The sequence below is a fragment of the Hypanus sabinus genome, chromosome 11, assembly GCF_030144855.1.
Source record: "Hypanus sabinus isolate sHypSab1 chromosome 11, sHypSab1.hap1, whole genome shotgun sequence".
NCBI classification, from domain to species: domain Eukaryota; kingdom Metazoa; phylum Chordata; class Chondrichthyes; order Myliobatiformes; family Dasyatidae; genus Hypanus; species Hypanus sabinus.
In genome coordinates this window covers 49,921,360-49,942,733 of record NC_082716.1, presented here as the reverse complement: position 1 = coordinate 49,942,733, position 21,374 = coordinate 49,921,360, and the positions used below count along the sequence as shown (strand labels likewise).

The 21,374-nt window shown below is 39.2% G+C and overlaps 2 protein-coding genes across 2 annotated transcripts in view; both read left to right on the top strand.

Moving 5' to 3' along the window:
* Positions 1 to 21,374, top strand: part of LOC132401938 (cytochrome P450 2J2-like) — a 119,570-nt gene that overhangs the window by 69,502 nt on the left and 28,694 nt on the right. The gene's annotated exons all lie outside the window — the stretch shown is intronic.
* The window catches only part of LOC132401937 (cytochrome P450 2J5-like), a 31,267-nt gene continuing 17,042 nt past the window's right edge, over positions 7,150 to 21,374 (top strand). The window contains exons 1-4 of the mRNA XM_059984306.1: positions 7,150 to 7,560; positions 8,247 to 8,409; positions 12,870 to 13,019; positions 17,277 to 17,443. Of these exons, the coding sequence (XP_059840289.1) occupies positions 7,357 to 7,560; positions 8,247 to 8,409; positions 12,870 to 13,019; positions 17,277 to 17,443 (684 nt within the window). The 5' untranslated portion in view covers positions 7,150 to 7,356. The remainder of the gene's footprint in view (positions 7,561 to 8,246; positions 8,410 to 12,869; positions 13,020 to 17,276; positions 17,444 to 21,374) is intronic.

The window sequence follows — 21,374 nt, the reverse complement described above, 5'->3', positions numbered from 1 at the left end:
ATTATTTATCTTGGTTTGCTTTTTGATCCTTAGCCAATCATTAACTATCTGTGAACTTTGGTAATGGCTCCTCTACTATTAGTGTAAAAACTACTTTTGAACATTCTACTTTCTCTGGTCAATTCCTGTGTTTTGACTCTCTGAATTCATAAAGTCCCTCATTCATTTATAAATCTCATGTGATGAAAGTCTAATCTCTTGGTTTTTAAAGCTTACCCATGTTACCTGTTTCAATGCTCCATACTTTTGTTTATAAACTGAAGGATCTCATGTTGCCTTTAATAAATTATCAACTTCTTCTACAATTTACAAACGTGTGAGTCCTTCTAATGCGCTGGCCATCTGTTACAAGCACCTGATTTATGGACTGCCCTACTTATGAGTAAGCTTCCTTAATATTAAATTCAAAGGTCCAAAATACATTAATTCCAAGGAATTTCATAACTATTTTCTACTGTTAGTAATTGTTCTTTATTATCAATCTTTGTACATCTGATGCCATTCATTACAAATCTCTGGAGGTGGTTACCATAGGGAGTAATTTTTGTGTATTGAGGACAAAATCAACTTGTAGATGTCTGTGTAATAAAACCTGTTTGTTACTTGGGATGGCCTGTTTGTTTCATTGTGCTCTGTAAAAATCTTTACTTTGCACCTTTATGGGTCACATTTCATTTCCTAATTTTTGCATTCTGTCCATATCATCCTAACATTTGCTACTGTCTCTTCAGTTGTTTACTAAACATCTGAGTTTGGTGTCATCTGAAACTTGAAATACTGTCCTCCTTATTCTCCTGGTTATGAATAGCAATTAATATTGATCCCCAGAACTACTTTATAGTTGTTTTTCCAAATTGAAAAGCAATTCATCATCTTTCTTTTTTGTCTCCTCGTGTTTATTTCTGTGTATATGATGCCCCCCTTTCTTTGTTATGGGTTTCAGTTTTGCCAGCAATGAGCTACTTTTATCTCTCATTTGTAATTTAAATCTGGTTCTAACCAAGATTTTCAAATGTCATGGGGACCTTTTCTGAACTATTTTAAAAATCTTTGAATTGTTATTAAAATATAGATCTAGGCCATTATTATAAAACACTGTATGGTAAAGTACTCTTTTCTTTTACTCTTGTTTTTTTTTCCCCAACCAGCTTTGGCTTGGTAGATGGTGTAGATTTTTAAAAATAATATAATTAACCGTACTAGTGTATTTCATCACTCAGTTTTTTTTATTTGATTGATCATCACTATGGGATACTGTGATTGTATGCATTTTGTGCTATCTTATCTTGATTTATAATAAGTATCCTTATGAACTCTGTATTTGTGTATATGAAATTTAACAAAAATATTGGAAAAAGAAAGAACTAAGTTTCTGAGTCTATAATATAGCTTGGTTACAGATCTGGGTGGTTCATCCAGAAACATGCATATAGTTTGTGACATTGCACTAAGTATTACAAGCAACATGTTATAAAAGGTGACTAACATGGGTGGATCTATTTGATGATCTAAATTGTCCAATTTTCATTTTCAAGAAAAATAATTGATGGAGATGGGGAAGGTAACAATTAAGTTGTCAACAGGCAGGTCCATCTTTTAAATCAAATCAAATTCAATTTAGTTATTATTCAACCTTAGATGGATACAGCCAAATGGAAATGAGGCTGCTTGCCTCAAAGTTAACCTTTGTTTAACAAACAGTTCCTGTAGTGTTCTTGCTCGGGTGTAACGGAACGCCGAACTAAACACCGAGATAAACCGTAGTTAATGAAAACAGGGTTGCAGTAAGATTAAACATTTACTGTTCACTCTTCCTCATTAACGTATTGTGAAAACTGTTGATAAAACAATACAAGATTTGTACAGCATTTGTTTCCTTCTTGATATTACGATTACATCGTAAATACTTGCAAAAGTAAACTACAACTACTACATTACATAAAAGTGCAGCATACAGTCAGAATCTACTTATGCCATTGACTGCTTTAAATACACTTCAACACAAACTATCCGCAACTCTTTAACTAACGAAAACATAAACCTTATCGACCGTCGTTACTTTTAACAGAATCGGCGTTAACATTTTAATTCAACATATCGATTATCTCATGACTTACGGCGTTGTTTCAACTATGTTTCTAGTGTGTAGAAAGACAACCTTTCTTGCACTGGATTCGCACACGTGTAGCCCCCTCCTTCTCATTTCTCCAAACCGGTATTTTCCCACAGGACGCGACGGAACCGGATGTGACGTCATCGCATGCCACGATATATCACAGACAACGAATTTACTTTAAACAATCCTAACTTTAACTAGAAAATGCTAACAAATGAATTACTAAGTGAAAATATTCTAAACTAAATAACTGCCATAAAGGCAACACAGTTCCTAAGGCTCAAGTTTCTTGAATAATAGATAACATGGTGAACACAAATGACCAAACCAGTCAGGGAAGCTGATATACTTGTTCCTAAAGAAAACAAACTTAGCATGGGTAAAAACACCAGCTTATTTTATTCTCAGCTGTGTTCGACAGTCCAGCCCAGCCGTGTGCATGGAAGCACCTTACTCATGTCCCTTCTGCTCCAAGGTGACCCACCCGCATTGCACACTGCAAACTGAAATTCTTTGTGATGTATGCACGTAGTAACACAAAAGTGTTTGGAATGAAAGGAGTAATCATGCTTCACTTCACCCTCTAAGCAAATCAGAGTCAGCTGGGAGTGGACTGAAGGTGAACTGGACAGGTCTCTATGGGAGATGTGGAACATCATGCAGTAAAAGAATCAGCCAGACTTGAGTAGGAGTTGAGTTGGACATTTGCATGAGTTGATTATTGTACATTGAGATGAGGTTAAAAGCTTTTATTTTGCATTTGATCCAAACAGATAATGAGATGCATAATTACATCGAGGCAGTTAAAATTGGTTGTGAGATACTATAGAAAGGGTGCAGAGGAGATTTACAAGGATGTTGCCTAGATTGGGGGGCATGCCTTATGAGAATAGGTTGAGTGAACTTGGCCATTTCTCTTTTGAGTGATGGAGGATGAGAGTTGACCTGATAGAGCTGTATAAGATGATGAGAGGTATTGATCATGTGTATAGTCAGAAGCTTTTTCCCAGCACTGAAATGGCTAACATGAGAAGGCACAGTTTTAGCTTGGAAGTAGGTACAGAGGAGATGTCAGGGGTGAGGTAGAGAGTGGTGAGTACGTGGAATGGGCTGCTGGTGACAGTGGTGTAGGCAGATACAATAGGGTCTTTTAAGAGATTCCTGGATAGGTACATGGAGCTTAGAAAAATAGAGGGTTATGGGTAACCCTAGATAATTTCTGAAGTAAGTACATGTTTGGCACTGCACTGTGGGCCGAAGGACCTGTATTGTGCTGTAGGTTTTCTATGTTTCCATATCAAAATGTCCAAAGGCATTGCTGAGTACATATTTGGGCTGTGGCTTCCAGCTGCCCCTAAGTTTTCTAAGTATATTTCTCAACTTCTCTGCAAATGAATCATTGGACAAAATATTCTTTTTTCACCATGGAGACTAAGGCACGGCATTGTGGGTCGAAAGGCATGTGCTGTCAGGTTTCTATATTCCTATACCATCAAAAATGCTATAATTACACACCTAGGCCTCTTTGGTAGTATCTCTCAAATTGAGAGCTCGGTCAGCAAGTGTATGAGAACAACTCCACCTGCAGATTTCCTTCCAAATTATACACTGTTGAGATTTGGAAAATCATCACTTGTCTTGTGTCATTGCTGGGACAAAACATGGTCACCAACAGCATGTTTACTAGGAAAATGAGAAAATCTGAAGTTGCTGAAAATCCAAAGCAATACACACAATATGCCGGAGGAACTTGGCAGGCCAGGCAGCATCTATGGAAAGGAGTAAACAATCAACATTTTGGGTTGAGGAGGGGTCTCGGACTGAAACATCGACAATTTATCCTTTTCCATAGATGCTGCCTGGCCTGCTGAAGTCCTCCAGCATTTTGTGTGTGTGATACTTACCAGGAAGCAGCTCACCAGCACCTTCTCAAGAGTAATTTCAGATAATCAATAAATTTGGTTCATAGCCAGAAAATGGTCTGTTTGTACTCAACCTTGGAACTCGATTATCAGTCTTACTGTAGTGACTGGAACTGTTCGCGAATATTTTTTGCAGGTGGTATCCCAGGGCAATGAAACATGAATTTAAAAATAATCCAGTTATGAAGCAGCAAATCTTGAATGAATTTGAGTAATAACTTCAGCAAAAGTAATTTCAATAAAGTTAATTTCCATTTTAAAATAATAGGTATCACAAATATTAAAAATATCTGAAGCAATAGGTCTATTGTAGATGCTATCTCATTGCCTCTTTACACAACCCTGGAACATCTGGACAGCAAAAATGCATATATCAGGATGCTATTTATCGATTACAGCTTGGCATTTTATACCATCATCCTCTCAAAACTAATCAGTAAACTCCAAGGCTTGGGCCTCAATACCCCCTTGTGCAATTGGATCCTGGATTTCCGCATTTGTAAACCCCAGTCAATTCAGATTAGCAAAAACTTCTTCTCCACATAATCTCCATCTGTACAGGAGCACTGCAGGGATGTGTACTAATCCCCCCCCCCCACCCACACACCCTTGCTCCATTCAAGTTACACCTATCACCTATGACTGTGTGGTTAAGTACGCCATATACAAGTTTGCTGACGGCACCACTGTTGTAGGCTGTATCAAGGGGGATGATGATCAATATACAGGAGGGCAATTGGAAACTTGGCTGAGCAGTGTAATAACAACAACCTCTCACTCAATGTCAGTAAGTCCAAGGAACTGATCGTAGAATTCAGCAGAGGGAAACCGGAGGTCCATGATCCAGTAATTATCAGACGATTAGAGTTGGAGAGGGTCAGTAACTTCTAAGTTCCTGGGTGTCACTATTTCAGAAGACCTGTCCTGGGCCAATCATATAAATATTGTTGTGAAGAAAGCATGACAGCACCTCTAATTCCTCAGGAGTCTGCTGAGTTTTGGCATGTCATCAAAAACCTTGGCAAACTTCTTTTAGATTTGTGATGGAAAGTGTGCTGACTGGCTGTATTACAGCCTGGTACGGGAACACCAATCCCTTGTGAGCAGAAAATCCCACACGAGGAAGTGGATTCAGCCCAGTACACCCCAGGTAAAACCCTCCTGACTATTGAGCATACCCATGTGAAAGGTTGCTGTAGAAAAGCAGCATTCATCATCAAAGATCCTCACCACGCAGGCCATGGCTCTTTTCTCGGTGCTGCCATCAGGTAGAAGGTACAGGTGTCTCAGAACTCGCACCACCAGGTTCAAGAACAGTTACTACCCCCAAGCATCAGGCTCTTGAACTAAAGGGGATAGCTACACTCATTTAAGGACTCTGTATTATTGTTATTTCATGCTTGTTATTTATTGCTATATATTTATATCTACATTTGCAGTTTGTTTACAGTTAACAGTTCCTGATGTTTACGGTTTCCAGTTCCAGTTCCAGTTCCATAGATTTTCAAAGAATGCCCACAGGAAAAAGAATCCCAGGGTTGAATGTGATGACATGTATGTACTCTGGAAATAAATTTTACTTGGAACATTAATTTTTACTTTGTCTGAACAACTGGTGTCCTGTCGCATTCACCTCAACAATAAACAAATGCTTTGAGAGGCTGGTCAAGGATTACATCTGCAATATGCTACCAGCCATGCTGGACCACCTACAATTCTCCTAAATGACACAACTAGTCGACAGATGACCCAGTAGCCACAGCTCTACACACTGTCCTTGCACATCTGGAGAGGAAGGATGCTTATGTGAGAATGCTGTTCTTGGACAACAGTTCAGCATTCAACACCATAATTGCCTCCAGGCTTGACAAGGTTCAGAGACCTCGGCCTTCACCCTGCCTTGTGCAGCTGATCCTGGACTTCCTGTCAGATCTCTGGCAGGTGGTAAGAGTGGGGTCTCTCACCTCTGCCCCTCTGACCCTCAACACCGGTGTCCCTCAGGGTTGTGTCCTAAGCCCCCTCCTTTACTCTATATCCATGACTGTGTCACTACCCACAGCTCCAATCTGCTAATTAAATTTGCTGACATTGATTTGCCTAATGTCAAAGAATAAAAGGCAGCCTACAGCGAAGAAATCATCACCCCAACGCAGTGGTGTCAAGAGAACAACCTCTCCCTCAATGTCATAAAAAAAAGGACCTGGTTGTGGACTGCAAGAGGAATGGAGACCCTATTGAAATCAATGGATCTGGGGTTGAGAGGGTGAACGGCTTTAAGTTCCTTGGCATACACATCACCGAGGATCTCACGTGGTCTGTACGTACCAGCTGTGTGGTGAAAAAAGCACAACAGCTCCTCTTTCACCTCAGACAATTAAAGAAGTTTGGCATGAGCCACCAAATCCTAAGGTCTTTCTATAGGAGCACAATTGAGAGCATCCTGACTGGCTTCATCACTGCCTGATAGGGGAACTGTAATTCCCTCAATCGCAGCACTCAGCAGAGAGTGGTGCGGACAGCCCAGCACATCTGTAGATGTGAACTTCCCACTATTTAGGATAGTTACTGAGACAGGAGTGTAAACAGGGCCTGGGGACCCCAGTCACTCCAACCATAAACTATTCCAGCTGCTACCATCCGGGAAACAGTACCACAGCATAAAAGCATAAAGGCTCTGGGACAGCTTCTTCCACAAGGCCATCAGACTGATTAATTCACACTGATACAATTGTATTTCTATGCTCTATTGACTGTCCTGTTGTACATACTATTTATTACAAATTGCACATTGCGATGGCGATGTAACTTAAAGATTTTTACTCTTCATGTATGTGAAGAATGTAAGAAATAAGGTCAATTCAGTTCAATAAACTTTGAAAATATCCAATTAATTAATGGTGGGTGCCTTGCATTACCACTTTAATGACATGTTATATCTTGATAATTATGTAAACCTTTTAACTTGGCAGAGCTTCAGCAGCATTCCATTTTTCTTGGCATTAGTTTTTGCCAAGTCAAATCAAGAATGCTGATTGGACAGTGTCAAAGGAAAACAAGTTTAGCCTCATTTTGATTTATGGCAACCAACTGGAAAGTACAATTAATTACCTGTGAAAGCACTTCTGGTTTAAGCCTGGATCTCATCACAACTTTTACAGACTTGGAGTTCACATAGGCTGTTGAATCTCTTTTGCTTTCTGCATGATCTGAAATGGTTAATAACTGAGTGATCTTGTAAATTGGGTAATCTGAGTTTGGCTGTTTTTCTAAACAGCTTTTTAATCTGTTGGAGAGACCGTACAACAGTGCTAGCCGAGAATGGAAGTTCAGAATCTTTCCTTTTTAAATGTGTTGTCAAGAGAGGTGTGGACCCTTGCAATGTTTTTATTTGTTTTTTTGATTGTGTTTGATGTTCTCCATACTCGTGTTCCCAAGAATTTTCCACCTGGTCCCTTTGGACTGCCGTTTTTCGGTAATATGCTTCAGCTGGACCTAAAGCAACCTCATCTCCAGTTTTGCAAGGTAACGCACACCATCGAGGAAATCTGTTCAGAAAAGTAACTGCTTGTACTGCTGCCATAAAACAGCAAATTTCACATTAAATGTCAGTGATAATAGATCTGTTTCAGTTTCCAAAAATATTTCATAGTTATAAGATAATTGCAATAAAAAAATGGTAACAACTGTATAAATCTGTCAACACCTGTCAAGACTATACCATTTTATTTTGTGAAACACGTAACTTACCTGATGGCATGAACCTCAATTACTCAAATTAACAAAATTTCCAGTAACGTGCCTCCCGCCTTCACCATTCCCCATCCTCATTCCCAGTGCAGATTATTGGGTACCTCACTACAAAAATACAGCAATTGTTTTTAATCTATGTAGGTCTTTTTTATTTTGTTTCATGTTTGAGTTTAGCTGTTGAGCAATTAGAACTTTGTATCATATCATTAATTTGAGGATTGAAGAACAGTAGTAATAGCAGATGAAGGTCAAGATGTTTCGATTTTCAATAGTAGATTAACTCATTAATAACTTGCTGACTAAAATCCAGGCCTGGTATTTTCAAGTGCTAAAAGATTGGTTTAAAATTACACATCTTACTAAATAATGTTCAGAATTATTTTCATTTGAGACATGCAAGTGTCCCCAAAATTTTGTATCTGATATAACAAGTCAAATATTAATAATATCTTTTACAGTTTGCAGAGAAATATGGAGATATTTTTAGCCTGAGGATTGGATATTCTTACCTTGTTGTCATAAATGGTTTAAATGCTTTCAAAGAGGCTGTGGTTCACCAGACGGATGTTTTTGCAGGAGCAGCAGCATTTCCACTTTTTGATGATCTTGTCAAGGGACATGGTAAGTAATTTGTTTAATTGTATTATTTATTTGTTCAGAACTGGATAATTGTAGGAATTTCTAATTTATGAAGTATGTTATCTGCTACAGAATGATGTAGGCAGGATTTTCACCAAAAAAGTAAAATGAAAATCTTTATACTTGGGAAGTATTCCATTTCTTCAGTGTGAATATTTTTAACACAACAATGAAACCTTTAGAGACAGGAAAATATGTTTTTCCAAGAGTAGTACTGAGTTTCAAATAATGTTAGGCTGCTTTGACTTGTTTTAGGCATCAGAGTTGTTTCTCTCAGTTTTTGACATTGTACTACAAGATTCAATTTCTATTTTATTGAAACTCACAAAGTACTGTGGTCAAATATCAAGACTGTCTCAGAAGAAACGAAGGGATGAAATAGAACTTAAGTTGATTCTTAAGTCTCTTTCACAAAGATGTCAACAAAATACTTGCAATTTTGAAGGAACACATATTGCATATAAATTAATTGGTCTCTTTGGCGATGTGGGAGAGTGAAAAGAATGCTTGTGTGTGAATCTAAAAGCAGATACCGAAGGTTTCAATGGCAAACATTATCTTTTGATATAAACAAGAAAGTGGAATAATTCAGAAATGCTAAAAACAACAAATGCTTGAAATCTGACATAAGAATGGACAACGTTGGAACTGTACCGCATGCTAGACAGCATCTGTGCAGAGAGAAAAGATGGTGATGAGTCATGTTGAAGACCCGTTATCAGAACTCAGAAATGATGAAAGTTGAACATGTTTGAGTCACACATAAACAGGAGTGATGGAGACAAGGAAAGTATTGCAAGAGATAAAGGTGGAAACTGAGGGAATAAACAATGAACAATCTCTCTTGCACAATCTCTCGTTCACTCTGCTCTTTCTCCTCCTCTGCAACTCAAAACATGTTCAACTTATAGTATTTCCTAATTCTGTTGTTTAGGTCTACAAACTAAAATGTTATTGCCATTTTTCTTTCCACAAATATTGCATATTTCCCATATTTTTTTGTTTTTTTACTTACAGTGAGTGGAATTATTTCACATGAAGTGGAAATGAGTGTGCTATATATTCGTTCTCCATGCTCTGTTATGCAGATAATCCCTTATGCTTTTCAGAACTCATTCAGCAAGTGAAGATTGTTGAAGCAAGTTTCAACAGTCCTCATAAAATCCATTGTTTTTTCATAATATTTTAATATGTTATGGAGTTGAACAGCAAATTGGAGATAAGAAATTTCTTCCATCACAGGATTGTGAATCTACCCAAGAAGCAGTAGAAGCAAAGTTACTGAGTATATTCAAGAAAAAGATTAATAGATCTTTGCAGGCAAAGGCAATCAGAAAGTAAGAGTTCAGTGCAGGAAAGAGACACTGGTTCTCGAACAAGAGCTCATTGTTCAGAAATAAGATGTTCACCCATTTAAGACGGGTAAAGTTTTCTCTATTAGAGTCATGAGTGTTTAGACATCTTTTTCTCAAAGCAGAGTGAAAGCAGGATTATTGAATGAACAGAGGCCGGATGAGTAATGGAGTAGAGGAGAATACCATATTGAAGTTTTAATCAGCACAGCATTGATCTTATTAAATATCAGAGTGGACGAGAGGCAGGGTGGCCTTCTAGTTTTAATTCATATTTTTTATCATTTTGAATTGAAACACAGGTGTTAAGATTGAACTTCCATCTTCTATGTTTCATGTTCTTTTGCTTTTTGTGCTGTTGTCACCAATGGTGTGAATGGAAATATATGCACTAGCATTCTGGGAAAACCTTCACCCACTAATCTTTCTGCTCCTCAGGAGTTCCAGCTTCATGGCAGTTGGCCTGTAGATTCTGAGAGGCCATTAGCACAAATTGTAATTCTGGTCTGAGGAGAAGTCCAGTGAGCTAGCTGGCTCACTTTTCACTCTTGGAGTATATGATCTCTATATGACCTGTATTCCTACATAATCTAAACATATCAGTCAGTGAATTCTAAAATTAGTCATTGTTCTTAACAATAAATGCATTGTCAAGTCTTTACAATGTCAACTGAATCAACCTCGCTCGTCTCCAAAACAAACAAGTTTATCCCATCAGATCATATTTCTTTATAAAACATAGGAGCAGAATTCGGTTAATCAAGTCTGCTCCACCATTCAATCATGAATGATTTATTGTTCCTTCTCAATCCCATTCTCTTGCCTTCTCCCCATAACCTGTGATGTCCTTACTAACTACATACCTATCAACCTCCTCTTCAATATACCCAATGATATGAACTTCACCGCCATCTGTGGCAATGAATTCCATAGATGCTAGACTCAATTGCTAAAGAAATTACTTCTCATCTCTGTTCAAAAGACAAGTACTTCTGTTCTTCCCTCTCTTCCAAAACTGGAAACATCCCTGCCATGTCCACTCTATCTAGGCTTTTGAATACTCAATGAGATTCCCTTTTCATTTTCTAAACTCCAGTGAGTACAGGTCCAGAACCATTAAATGTCCCTCATACCATAGCCCTTCATTTCATTTCATCAACCTCCTCTGGGTTCTCTCCAATGCCAACATATCCTTTCTTAGATGTGGGGTCTAAAACTGCTCAAAATACTCCAAGTGTGGTCTGATCAATGTGTCATAGAGCCTCAGTGTTACACTTTGGTCCTTATATTCTAGTCCTCTTGAAATGAATGCTAACATTTCACTTGCCTTCCTTACTGTTGATTCTATCTGCATTTTAACCTTCAGGGATTTCACAGATTCATCACTCTCTGGTTAAAAAAATTCTTCCTCATCTCCATTCTAAAAAGACACCACTTTATTCTGAGGCTGTGTCCTCTAGTCTTAGACTCTCCCACCACAGGAACATCCTCTCTACATCTGGTCTATCAAGACCATTCACGATTTGATAGGTTTCAATGAGGTTACCCCTCATTCTTCTGAATTCTAATGAATACAGCCCCTGAGCCATCAAATGCTCTTCGTATGACACGCCATTCAATCCTGGAATCATTTTCGTTAACCCCCTCCAGTTTAAAGATAAAGGGCCCAAAATGGATCCAAGTGGGTCCTCACCAGTGTATTTTAAGCCTCAATATTACATCCTTGCTTTTATATTCTATGCTTCCTCTTGAAATGAGTTCTAACTTCACATTTACCTTCCTCACCACAAACTCAACTTGCAACTTAACCTTTGGGAATCCTGCACAAGGGCTCCAAAGTCCTTTTGCACCTCAGATTTTTGTATTTTCTCTCCATTTAAAAAAAAACCGGTCTATCCATTTACTTCTTCCACCAAAGTACACGACATGAACTTCCCAACATTGTATTCCATCTGCCTCTTCTTTGCCCATTCTTCTAATCTGTCCAAGCCCTTCTGTAGCCTCTCTGCTTCCTCAACACTACTTAATCCCACACCCCCCCAATGTTTGTATCATCTGCAAACTTTGCAATAAAGCTATGAATTCCATCATCCAAATCATTGGCATATCATCCAAACCATATGCATGCAAAGTAATGGACCCAACACCTACTCCTGTGGAACACTGTTAGTCATTGGAAGTCAACCTGAAAAGGCTTCCTTTATTCCCACTCTTTGTCTTCTGCCAGTCAGCCAATCTTATGTCCATGGTTCTACCTTTCCTGTAATACCATGTGGTCTTGGCTTGATTAGCAACTTCATATTTGGCCCTTTTTCATTGGTTTGATAACCGTTTTAGTGAACACTTATGTTTGCCTGAGGAATCCTCTCTGAATTATATCAATGGTGATGGTAGAGCATGCCATGTGCCAATGGGTAAGATATAAAATCTGTTGGGATAATTTTTGGCATGATTTTTTGTGTCCTAAAGACAATGTCGAATACAGAAGTTTGGTTACAATGGTGGCAGACACTATTTGTGCTGATCCCAGATGTGAGCTTAACAATGAATGAGTTTTGAAGCCAACAATTAGTTTTCATCAGCAAACTCAGAACAGAGCCAAGAAAACACAGCACTCAGCTGGGTTATTTATAATCAAATATAAGATATCCTTACACCAGCTGGTGGTGCAGTGGCATCAGCACCAGACTTCGGAGCTGAGGCTCCCGAGTCCGAATCCAGCCAGCTCCCTTGTACGCTTTCTATCCGTGCTGGTTTGAGCATCGAGCTAGCAACTTAGCCTCGTAAAAACATGAAAACCTGCTAAAAGAAAAACGCCGACATGACGTCATCCCGATGGCTCCACTCAGAGTTAAGGTTTTCTTTTCCTTCTATAAGGTATCTTTACCCATTAGGTTGTTGGGAAGGTTTACTATTCATATCAATTTCTTTAAAAGGAATTCTTTTATTTCTCCATCAAGGCTACATCGGCCACTCATAAATCATTTGTTTTAAGATGTACAATGAATCATAGAAGAGAGTGCTTTTTAATTCAATATTAGAATTACCAGAAAGGGTGATTACAAATGCCACCTGTATTTCACTGCACAGGTATACAGTTCTCAAATGGGAATGTATGGAAAGAGCAACGCAAGTTTGCACAAATGACTTTAAGAAGATTTGGTGTTGGACAAAAATCTTTGGAAGCACAAATTCTTGAGAAAATTAAAGATCTTCAAGATGTGTTCAAAAGAGAGAAGGGTAAGTTTATTCTACTTATTGTTTTAGATATAATGCCATTGGAATGGATTTTGTGTAATGATGCAAAATTATTTGTTGATACCAGTGGTAAAAACAGACAGCAATTTCTAGAAGATATGTGTTGCCTTTTGAACGTTTCATTCCTCTAGACCCGTAGGCTCTTCAAATCAACATCCGTTTACCTTGCAAAACTGATGAGAGTTTCCACCCTAACAAAAGTCTCAGGCAGTGCATTGCAAATTCCTATTACTCTCTGTTTAAATAAATATTCCTCATTTCCACTCTATTTGTTTTACCTATGAATTTAAATCCATGCTCATTTTTGTCTCTGGTACTACATGAAATACTGTATGTCCTTGTTATTTAGTCTATCTGAGTTTGCAATTTCAGACAACTCAATCAACTGTCCCAAGCAGAAGAGCTGGAGCATAATAATTTTTGCTCATAGCTGCATATTCCAGCTTTTTTAACTCCTTCATGGGTTACCAGATATCCTTTCAAATGGATACTTTTTGTAGTCGATACTGGTGTGATGGAAAACTCCCAGCACAGATTACTACGTTCTTAAGGGCAGCAAATAGTGATATAACTTTTAGTGCTTTTTAAAAATATCTTTTTAGTAGTGATGCACCATCAATAACTCTTGGAGACGTGAGGCGGAATGTTTCTTCCAGCTTTTATTGGCTGGAAAGCCAATTTTCTTTATTGGAAAGAACAAGCAGCAATTGACCACCACAATGCATCCTGGAGACTGAGGCTGGGGCGGTGTCTCCAATCGCCTTTATACCGGGGTCCGTGGGAGGAGCCACAGGAGCAGTCAGCGGGGGGGGGGGGGGCGGGGGGGGAGGGGGCGCGTGTCCAGACAGGTATATGTAGTTCACCACAAGTAGGTAGTCTGTAAAAAGAACCAGCAAGTTAGTTAAAGAGTCTGAGATCCAGATACCAGGAATCAATTTATTTATATAATTTAGCAACTAAAAGTTCCTAGCTGATTTTCTGGGGCCTTCCTTACTCACACCTCTTCACTGCTTTGTTACATTCAATCTCATATCAACACTTCGTACTTTATTAAAGATTTTAATATATGCCCTGTTAGTGCACATAAACTATCAAATTGAAAAGTGAAGCAATAATCTGAACTGTTACCTCTACATCAAAACAAATAATTTTGAAACATTCAGCAGTTGGCACGTTGGGGAAAAAAAAAGCTAATGGTTGGAGACCTTTAGTCAGCATACAGAATTCCAGTCTTTGACCTCAAATATTGACTGTGATTTCTTTTCATTGTCAGATTTCCTGAGTATTTCAGCAATATCTGCTTCTGTTTTAGTTTTCGGGAATCTACAGTTCTTTATTAGTAGTGTGAACACTCGAGTAAAGTATGAAGATCTGTACAAGTTACCTATTAGTGGATCTTCAGGTGGCTGTCAGAGGACTGTGCAGATGAAGGGTTCAGTCTGAAACGTCAGTTGTCCATCTCCCTCCATAGATGCTGCTAGACCCACTGAGTTCACCAAGTGTTTTTTTCCGTGTTGCTTCTGCTACAGAACTCCAGTGTGTTGACTTACAAAACAGCTCACTTGCTGTGAACATGTGAAAGCTCTATATGAATACAGGATTGGCAATTCCTCCTCCAGTGAAAGAAAAATCATGTGGTGGCAATTGCAAGGGTAAATGACACAGAAAGCATGTGCCTGGAGTATGGGTAAAGCAAAAGAAAAATCTAATAACCTTCAGAACCTTTGGTAGCAACGTGACATGGAACACAAGGAACGACTTTGCCAGCATTAATCAGAATAAACTACAGCAGATCCCCATAGTAAGAAGAATGTGCAATGAGTAGTTGTTGCTGCCTTCTGGTGCTTACTTGAGTTGATGTCTGAATCATTTACAATTTCAAAGAATGAAGTTTCTTGTTCAAACAGTGGATGGGAGAAAACAGTCAGTGGAATCAGCAGCAATCTGCACATATGTGCAGCATTAGAAGTTTACTTGCGTCTGTTTTTGATCTTTCAAGTGGTAGTTGCTGCGTGTTTAGAAATCAAGCTTAGAAAACATAAGATCTCCTACCCAGGACAATGAGTATCCATCTCAACATATAAATATTTTTTAAAAAGACATAAAATTTATCTGATGGGCTGAGTTGTTCAGGTTCTGATGTCACTGTTTCAGTGGTGTTATTCCAGGGAAACCCCTCCTCCCCATCCCTTTTCTCAGAATCTGGAAGGAAAAACTAAAGGCCTCAGAGCAAGAGTGCAGTGCCAGCAGGACACCGGGAACTGTTATGCACACTGTTCCACAGACCCGGCTCGCCCTCAGCATTTCAGACAGAGCACTCCAACCTCAGGGCTTCACCTTCCACCACATAGACTGGACAGCAGATTCGGGCAAATGCAGAGGTGGTGGTATTTGCTTCATGATTAAAGTATCATATTGCACAGAGGTGGCATTTCTGCCTCATTCCTGCTCCCCTGACCTGGAACATGCAGCTGTCAAACATCATCCATTCCATCAGCCAAAGGAGTTCTTCCACCGTTATCTTGATTTCTGTGTACATTCCACCACTGTCAAACATAAAGAGAACACAGGAGGAGCTAAGCACCATTATTAGCAGTCACAGATAGTGCACCCTGATGCCTTCCTGATGTTCGTTTCTTAATCCGTCAGGGGATCCAAAGATATGGCAAGAAGGCAGGCGAACGGGATTGAGTGGGATCTGGAATCAGTCATGGGCTCAGTGGGCTGAATGGCTTAATTCTGCTCCTATGTCTTAAGGTTTTAAATTACAGCCTCAGTACCAATCAACAAACTTCAAAACCTGGGCCTCCATATGTCCCTCTGCAATGCGATCCTCGACTTCCTAATCGGGAGAGCATGTTCGATGCAAATCAGTATTAATCACTTCCTCCTCACTGACAATCAACACTGGCACACCTCAAGAATGCATGCCTTGCTCGCTGTTCTACCCTCAGCACACTCATGATTGTGTATCTAGGCACCTCCATACATTTGCTGATGTTGTTGGTAGAATCTCTGGTTGTGACAAGGTGGCATACAGGGGCGAGATAGATTGGTTCATTGAGTGGTGTCACAACAACCTTACACTCAACATCTGCTAGATCAAGCAACAGATTGTGGACATTAGGAAGGGAAACTTAGGAGTGCACACACCAGTCCTCATTGAGGGCTCAACACTGGAAAGGTCGAACAGCTTTAAGGTCTTAGGTGTCAACATCTCAGATGATTTACTTTGACACTAACTCATTGATGCAATAATAAAGGCACACTGTCAGCTATTCATTATTTGGATTCTGAGGAGATGTAGTATGTCACCAAAGACTCTTGTAAATTTCTGCAGATATAACACGGAGAGCATTCTGACTAGTTTCATCACTGCCTATTTCCAGAATTCAAAGAAGCGGCAGAGGGACATGGACTCAGCCAACTCCATCATAGGCACAACCCACTGCACTATCAAATATCTTCAAAGGGGGGTCCTCAAGAAGGTAGCATCTGTCATTAAGGATATCGGGGACAAGTCTTCTTCTCATTGCTATCATTAGGGAGAAGGCCCATGAGCCTGAAGACCCACATTTAATGTTCTAGGAAGAGTTTCTTCCCCTTTGCCATTAGATTTCTGAATGGTCTATGAAAACTGCCTCATTATTCTTCTTTTATTCTATATATTTATGTAATATCATAGCTTATAATAATTTTATGTCTTGCACTGTACTGTTGCATCAAAACAACAAAGATCATGACATATCAATAATTATAAGCTTAATTCTGATCCTTCCCTTGATTTTAGTCATTGTGTCTATTTCTGTCATCGTGGTCCACATTGCCAACGCATGCAAAGTGACATTCTACCCCATCTTCATTATGCTTGAATACTGTCCTATTTCCCTGCAAATTCTTGAAGGGAAGATGCTGTGTATGGATGAAGGAGTATGAGGTTGCCTGATATTCTAGCTAAATGTTATGAAGATCTGTATATATTGATACCTCCAACATGTCCTAAATCCACCTGTTGGAACATGCAGGAACAACTAGTTCCTATTGTTTTTTTGAAGACTGCCTGAATCAAGTAAATGTGATGCAATATCCTAGTTATTCAACTTTAATTATTAGTTAGCTTTGAACATAAATTGCAAACTACATAAACCATATTTAAAAAAGTATGTACTACATTCATACATTGTGAAATGAATGGGCTATTGAGAATAGCTTTTAACATTCAGTGTGTTCTGTTTTCAGGACAACCATTCAATCCCCAAACCAAGATAAATATATCAATTGTAAATATAATCTGTTCAATTGTTTTCGGAGAACAATACGACGGTACTGGTACCCATGCTGATTTACAAGAAGTCCGTCTTTTAGTTGACAAATTTGCAAATCTTTTGGAGAATATTTGGGTTCAGGTATGGTTATATTTGTGAGTAATATTTTTAAATATTGAATTTTGGAAAGTGAAAAATATTTGACTGAAATTAAATCTTTTAATATGAAAAGAGTTTATGCTACCATAACTAATCATGCACAATCTATGGAAATTCATGAGATACATTTATGTTAACAATTTATAAGTCTAATTTCAAACTCTAGTTTCAAGTTGTAGTGCAGGATGACAAACTTATGGCACAGATGCCCAAGATGGCACGTGCAAAATTTTTGTTAGCATGTGACATTCAGTGCCGTTCCTCTATTCTTTGAACCTCACCCATAATAAAAAGATACATAATGAGTATCTTTACTGCCAAATGAAGTAGCAAATGATTTTTTACAACTGAAGAAAAGTGAGATGTTTTCACAGGAAATGTCTGGTTTCACATTGGTTGCAAGAACATGTAATATTGAATAGTAGGTTTTGAAATACCTGCAAATCTGGTGGACACACCAGTATTTGGTTAGTAAATGATTGGGCCAATTGGCATTGGTTCTGGTTTGCTTATAGTTTTTCTTCTGTCATTTGTGAGTGAACACTGGATATTTGGTGATAATAATGGTAAATACTGCTTGAGGTTTAGTGACTCCATGAATATTTGTTTTTAACAATAACAAATTGTTCCACCAGCATTTTGTGTGTGTTTGAATTTCCAGCAGCTGCAGATTTCCTCGTGTCTGTTCTTTAAATTGAACCACTGTTCTATTTTCACATTTTAAATACGGCTTTATTATCAATTTTCCATATCTGCATCAGAAGCTTTGGAACTCTCCACCCGACAACTCCACGTAGTCTGTATTCAAGAAGACAGGTTATTGTAAAATTGTCCTGAACAGTAAGAGCTGAGCAATAAAGCTAAAATACTCAAAAGAACTCCAGAATGTTGCTTTGCTTGAGTTGTGCTGATTCTAACTTGAAAGTAAAATTCCCTCATTTTTTAATGAAAATCAGGGTAAACTTGTTATTGTCTTCAGCTAATCAAGCTTGTTGAGTGCACTTTGTGAAAGGAATGCTCAGAGAAGACTAACCCTGCCTGGAATGATGTGATGACTTCTGCAATAGAATCAGATATATTGTGGTTGAGAAGATGCCAATGAACCAAGCATCGCATTAATCTGAGAAAGGGACTGTAGGTGACCTTCATAATAGACAATAAATGCCAGTGAATTTCGTTCATACAGACTTCCAGAAGACATTTCATAATGCCTCTCACCATAGATATTTAAGGTAGTGAGTGAATAAAATTAATCTGGGTATTAAATTGGCTGAAGGCACAGCAGTTAGTTTACCTATCCCAGTAACCCAGGAGCTTAGGCAAATGACCTAAAGACCTGAGGGGGAGTGTGGGGGGGGACCCACAGTGGTAGTTACTGAATTTAAATCCAGATTAATTAAACCAGAATTTGACCTTAACAATAATAGTGATGGCCACAGAAAACTCTGGGTTGTTGGTAAAAAAAAAATTCTACTTTACTAATGTCAAACACAACAGCAAGGGGGAGAGCCAGTCCCTTCTTACCATCTGACCAGCCAGCTCCAATCATTGATTCAGAGCAAACACCGAGGACCCTTGCCAGGGTTAACCCATGAAAAGCGGGATGTCCCGACAACATCCCTGGACGTGTGCTCAAGCAATGTGCTGATGTATTAGCAGATGTCCTGAAAGACATTTTCAACATCTCCCATTGTCCCCAGATGCTTCAAAACCTCCACAATCATCCCCGTAGCAAAGAAATCAGTAGTAGCCTGTCTGAATGATTACCGTCCCGTCACCCTGACCCCCATAGTGATGAAATGTTTTGAACGGCTTGTCAAGCCTCATATCACAGACAGCCTCCCATCATCGCTGGATCCTCTACAGTTTGCTTATCATCCAAATCGCTCCATAGAGGACACAGTATCCACCACACTGCACACAGTTCTCTCTCACTTGGACAACAGAGGCACTTATGCCAGAATCCTGTACATTGATTTCAGTTCAGCGTTCAATACCATCATCCCGCAGAGACTAGTGGAGAAACTGTCGCTGCTTGGCCTTAACACTGCCATGTGTCACTGGATTCTGGATTTCTTGACAGAGAGACCACAGCCAGTCCATGTTGGCAGGAACATCTCTGACTCCATCACACTGAGCACTGGATCCCCACAAGGCTGTGTACTTAGCCCATTGCTGTTCACACTGCTAACACATGACTGTGCAGCCAGACTCGAGGAGAACTTGATCATTAAATTTGCTTATGATACCACAGTGGTGGGGCTCATCAGCAAAAATGATGAAACAATGTACAGGGAGGAGGTTAAACACCTAGAGAGCTGGTGCAGTGACAACAACTTGATGTTTAATGTCACCAAAACCAAGGAGATGATCGTTGATTTCAGACGGTCTCAGCCTGAGCACACACCCCTCAGCATCAGCGACTCCACAGTGGAGAGAGTGGAAAACATCAAGTTCCTTGGGGTGCAGATCTAGGACAATCTCACCTGACCCAGGAACACCACTGGGATTGTGAAACGAGCCCAGCAGAGATTGCACTTTTTGAGGAAGCTTAAACTAGCATCACTCCCCATTAACATCTTAACTACATTCTACAGAGGCGTGGTTGAGAGTGTGCTGACCTTTTGCATCACAACCTGGTACTCCAGCTGCAGTGCTGCCGACAAAAAAACCTTGCAGAGGGTGGTTAGGGGAGCAGAAAAGGTTATTGGAGTTTCCGTACCTTCTGTGCAAGACCTCTTTCAGAGTCGATGCCTCCAGAAGACACATCATTAAAGACCCCTCACACCCTCTCCATGAACTGTTTGTTCTTCTGCCATCAGGTAAACGTTACAGGAGCATCAAAACTAAAACCACAAGGCTACTAAACAGCTTCCACGCACAGGCAGTCAGACTGCTAAATAGCTGCTCTACCTGACTCTGCTGTGGACACTTTTAACTTGCACTGGACACTTATAACTTGTTTTTAACTGACATGTGACTGTTGTGTTTTACTATTATTGTTATGTTTATTATTCAGTGTTGCGTTTGTTATGCACTGCTACTGGGAAACGCTGTCTCATTCTGCCTTGCAGAGCTGATGTACGGTTAGAATGACAATAAAGTTTTTGAATTGAATCTTGAATCTTCCTAAGGGGTATTTGGCAGGTCCAGGTGGAGGTCAAAATAGAACTATTAATTGCCAAGTGATGTGAATGGATCAGACAAAAAATAGTGAGAAATGGTGCAAAACATACATTCACATCATAACTGAAATAAAGAGAAAAGAGAATTTTCTAAATTATAAAAACCTTACATGAATGGTAGTGCAGACAGATGCACAGAGATTATTAGAATCTTATGTATAGTTAAAGAAAGGAATCAAATAGATGAATGGAACACTGCATTTTACTTATGAATAGTTAGTCACAAGAATGTGTAAGTAATGTATGTCTAGACCCTCTACACCTTCAATGTTCATCAGGAGAACTTCAAATAATAGTGTTCATTTCAAAGCATCCTACTTCAGCGGGAAAATATTGACCGTGAAGCTAAGAATGTAGTGTAGATTTATAATGATGATAGCTGAATTCCAATGTTTGAAACATGAGGAGAGATCAGACTCAGTGGCCAGCTTATCAGATACAGGATTAGAACCCAGTGTCGTCTTCTGCTGCTGTAGCCTATCAACTTCAAGATTCAACATATTGTGCGTTTTGAGGGGCTCTTCTGCACATCACTGTTAGTACGTGGTTATTTTAGTTACTGCTGCTTTCCTGTCAGCTTGAAACAGTGTGGACATTCTCCTCTGACCTCTCTCATTAACAAGTTGCTTTTACCTACGAATACCGCTCACTGATTTTTTTTTTGATTTTTGCACCATTCTTTGTAAACTCTAGAGACTGTTGTGTGTTAAAATCCCAGGCAATCAGCA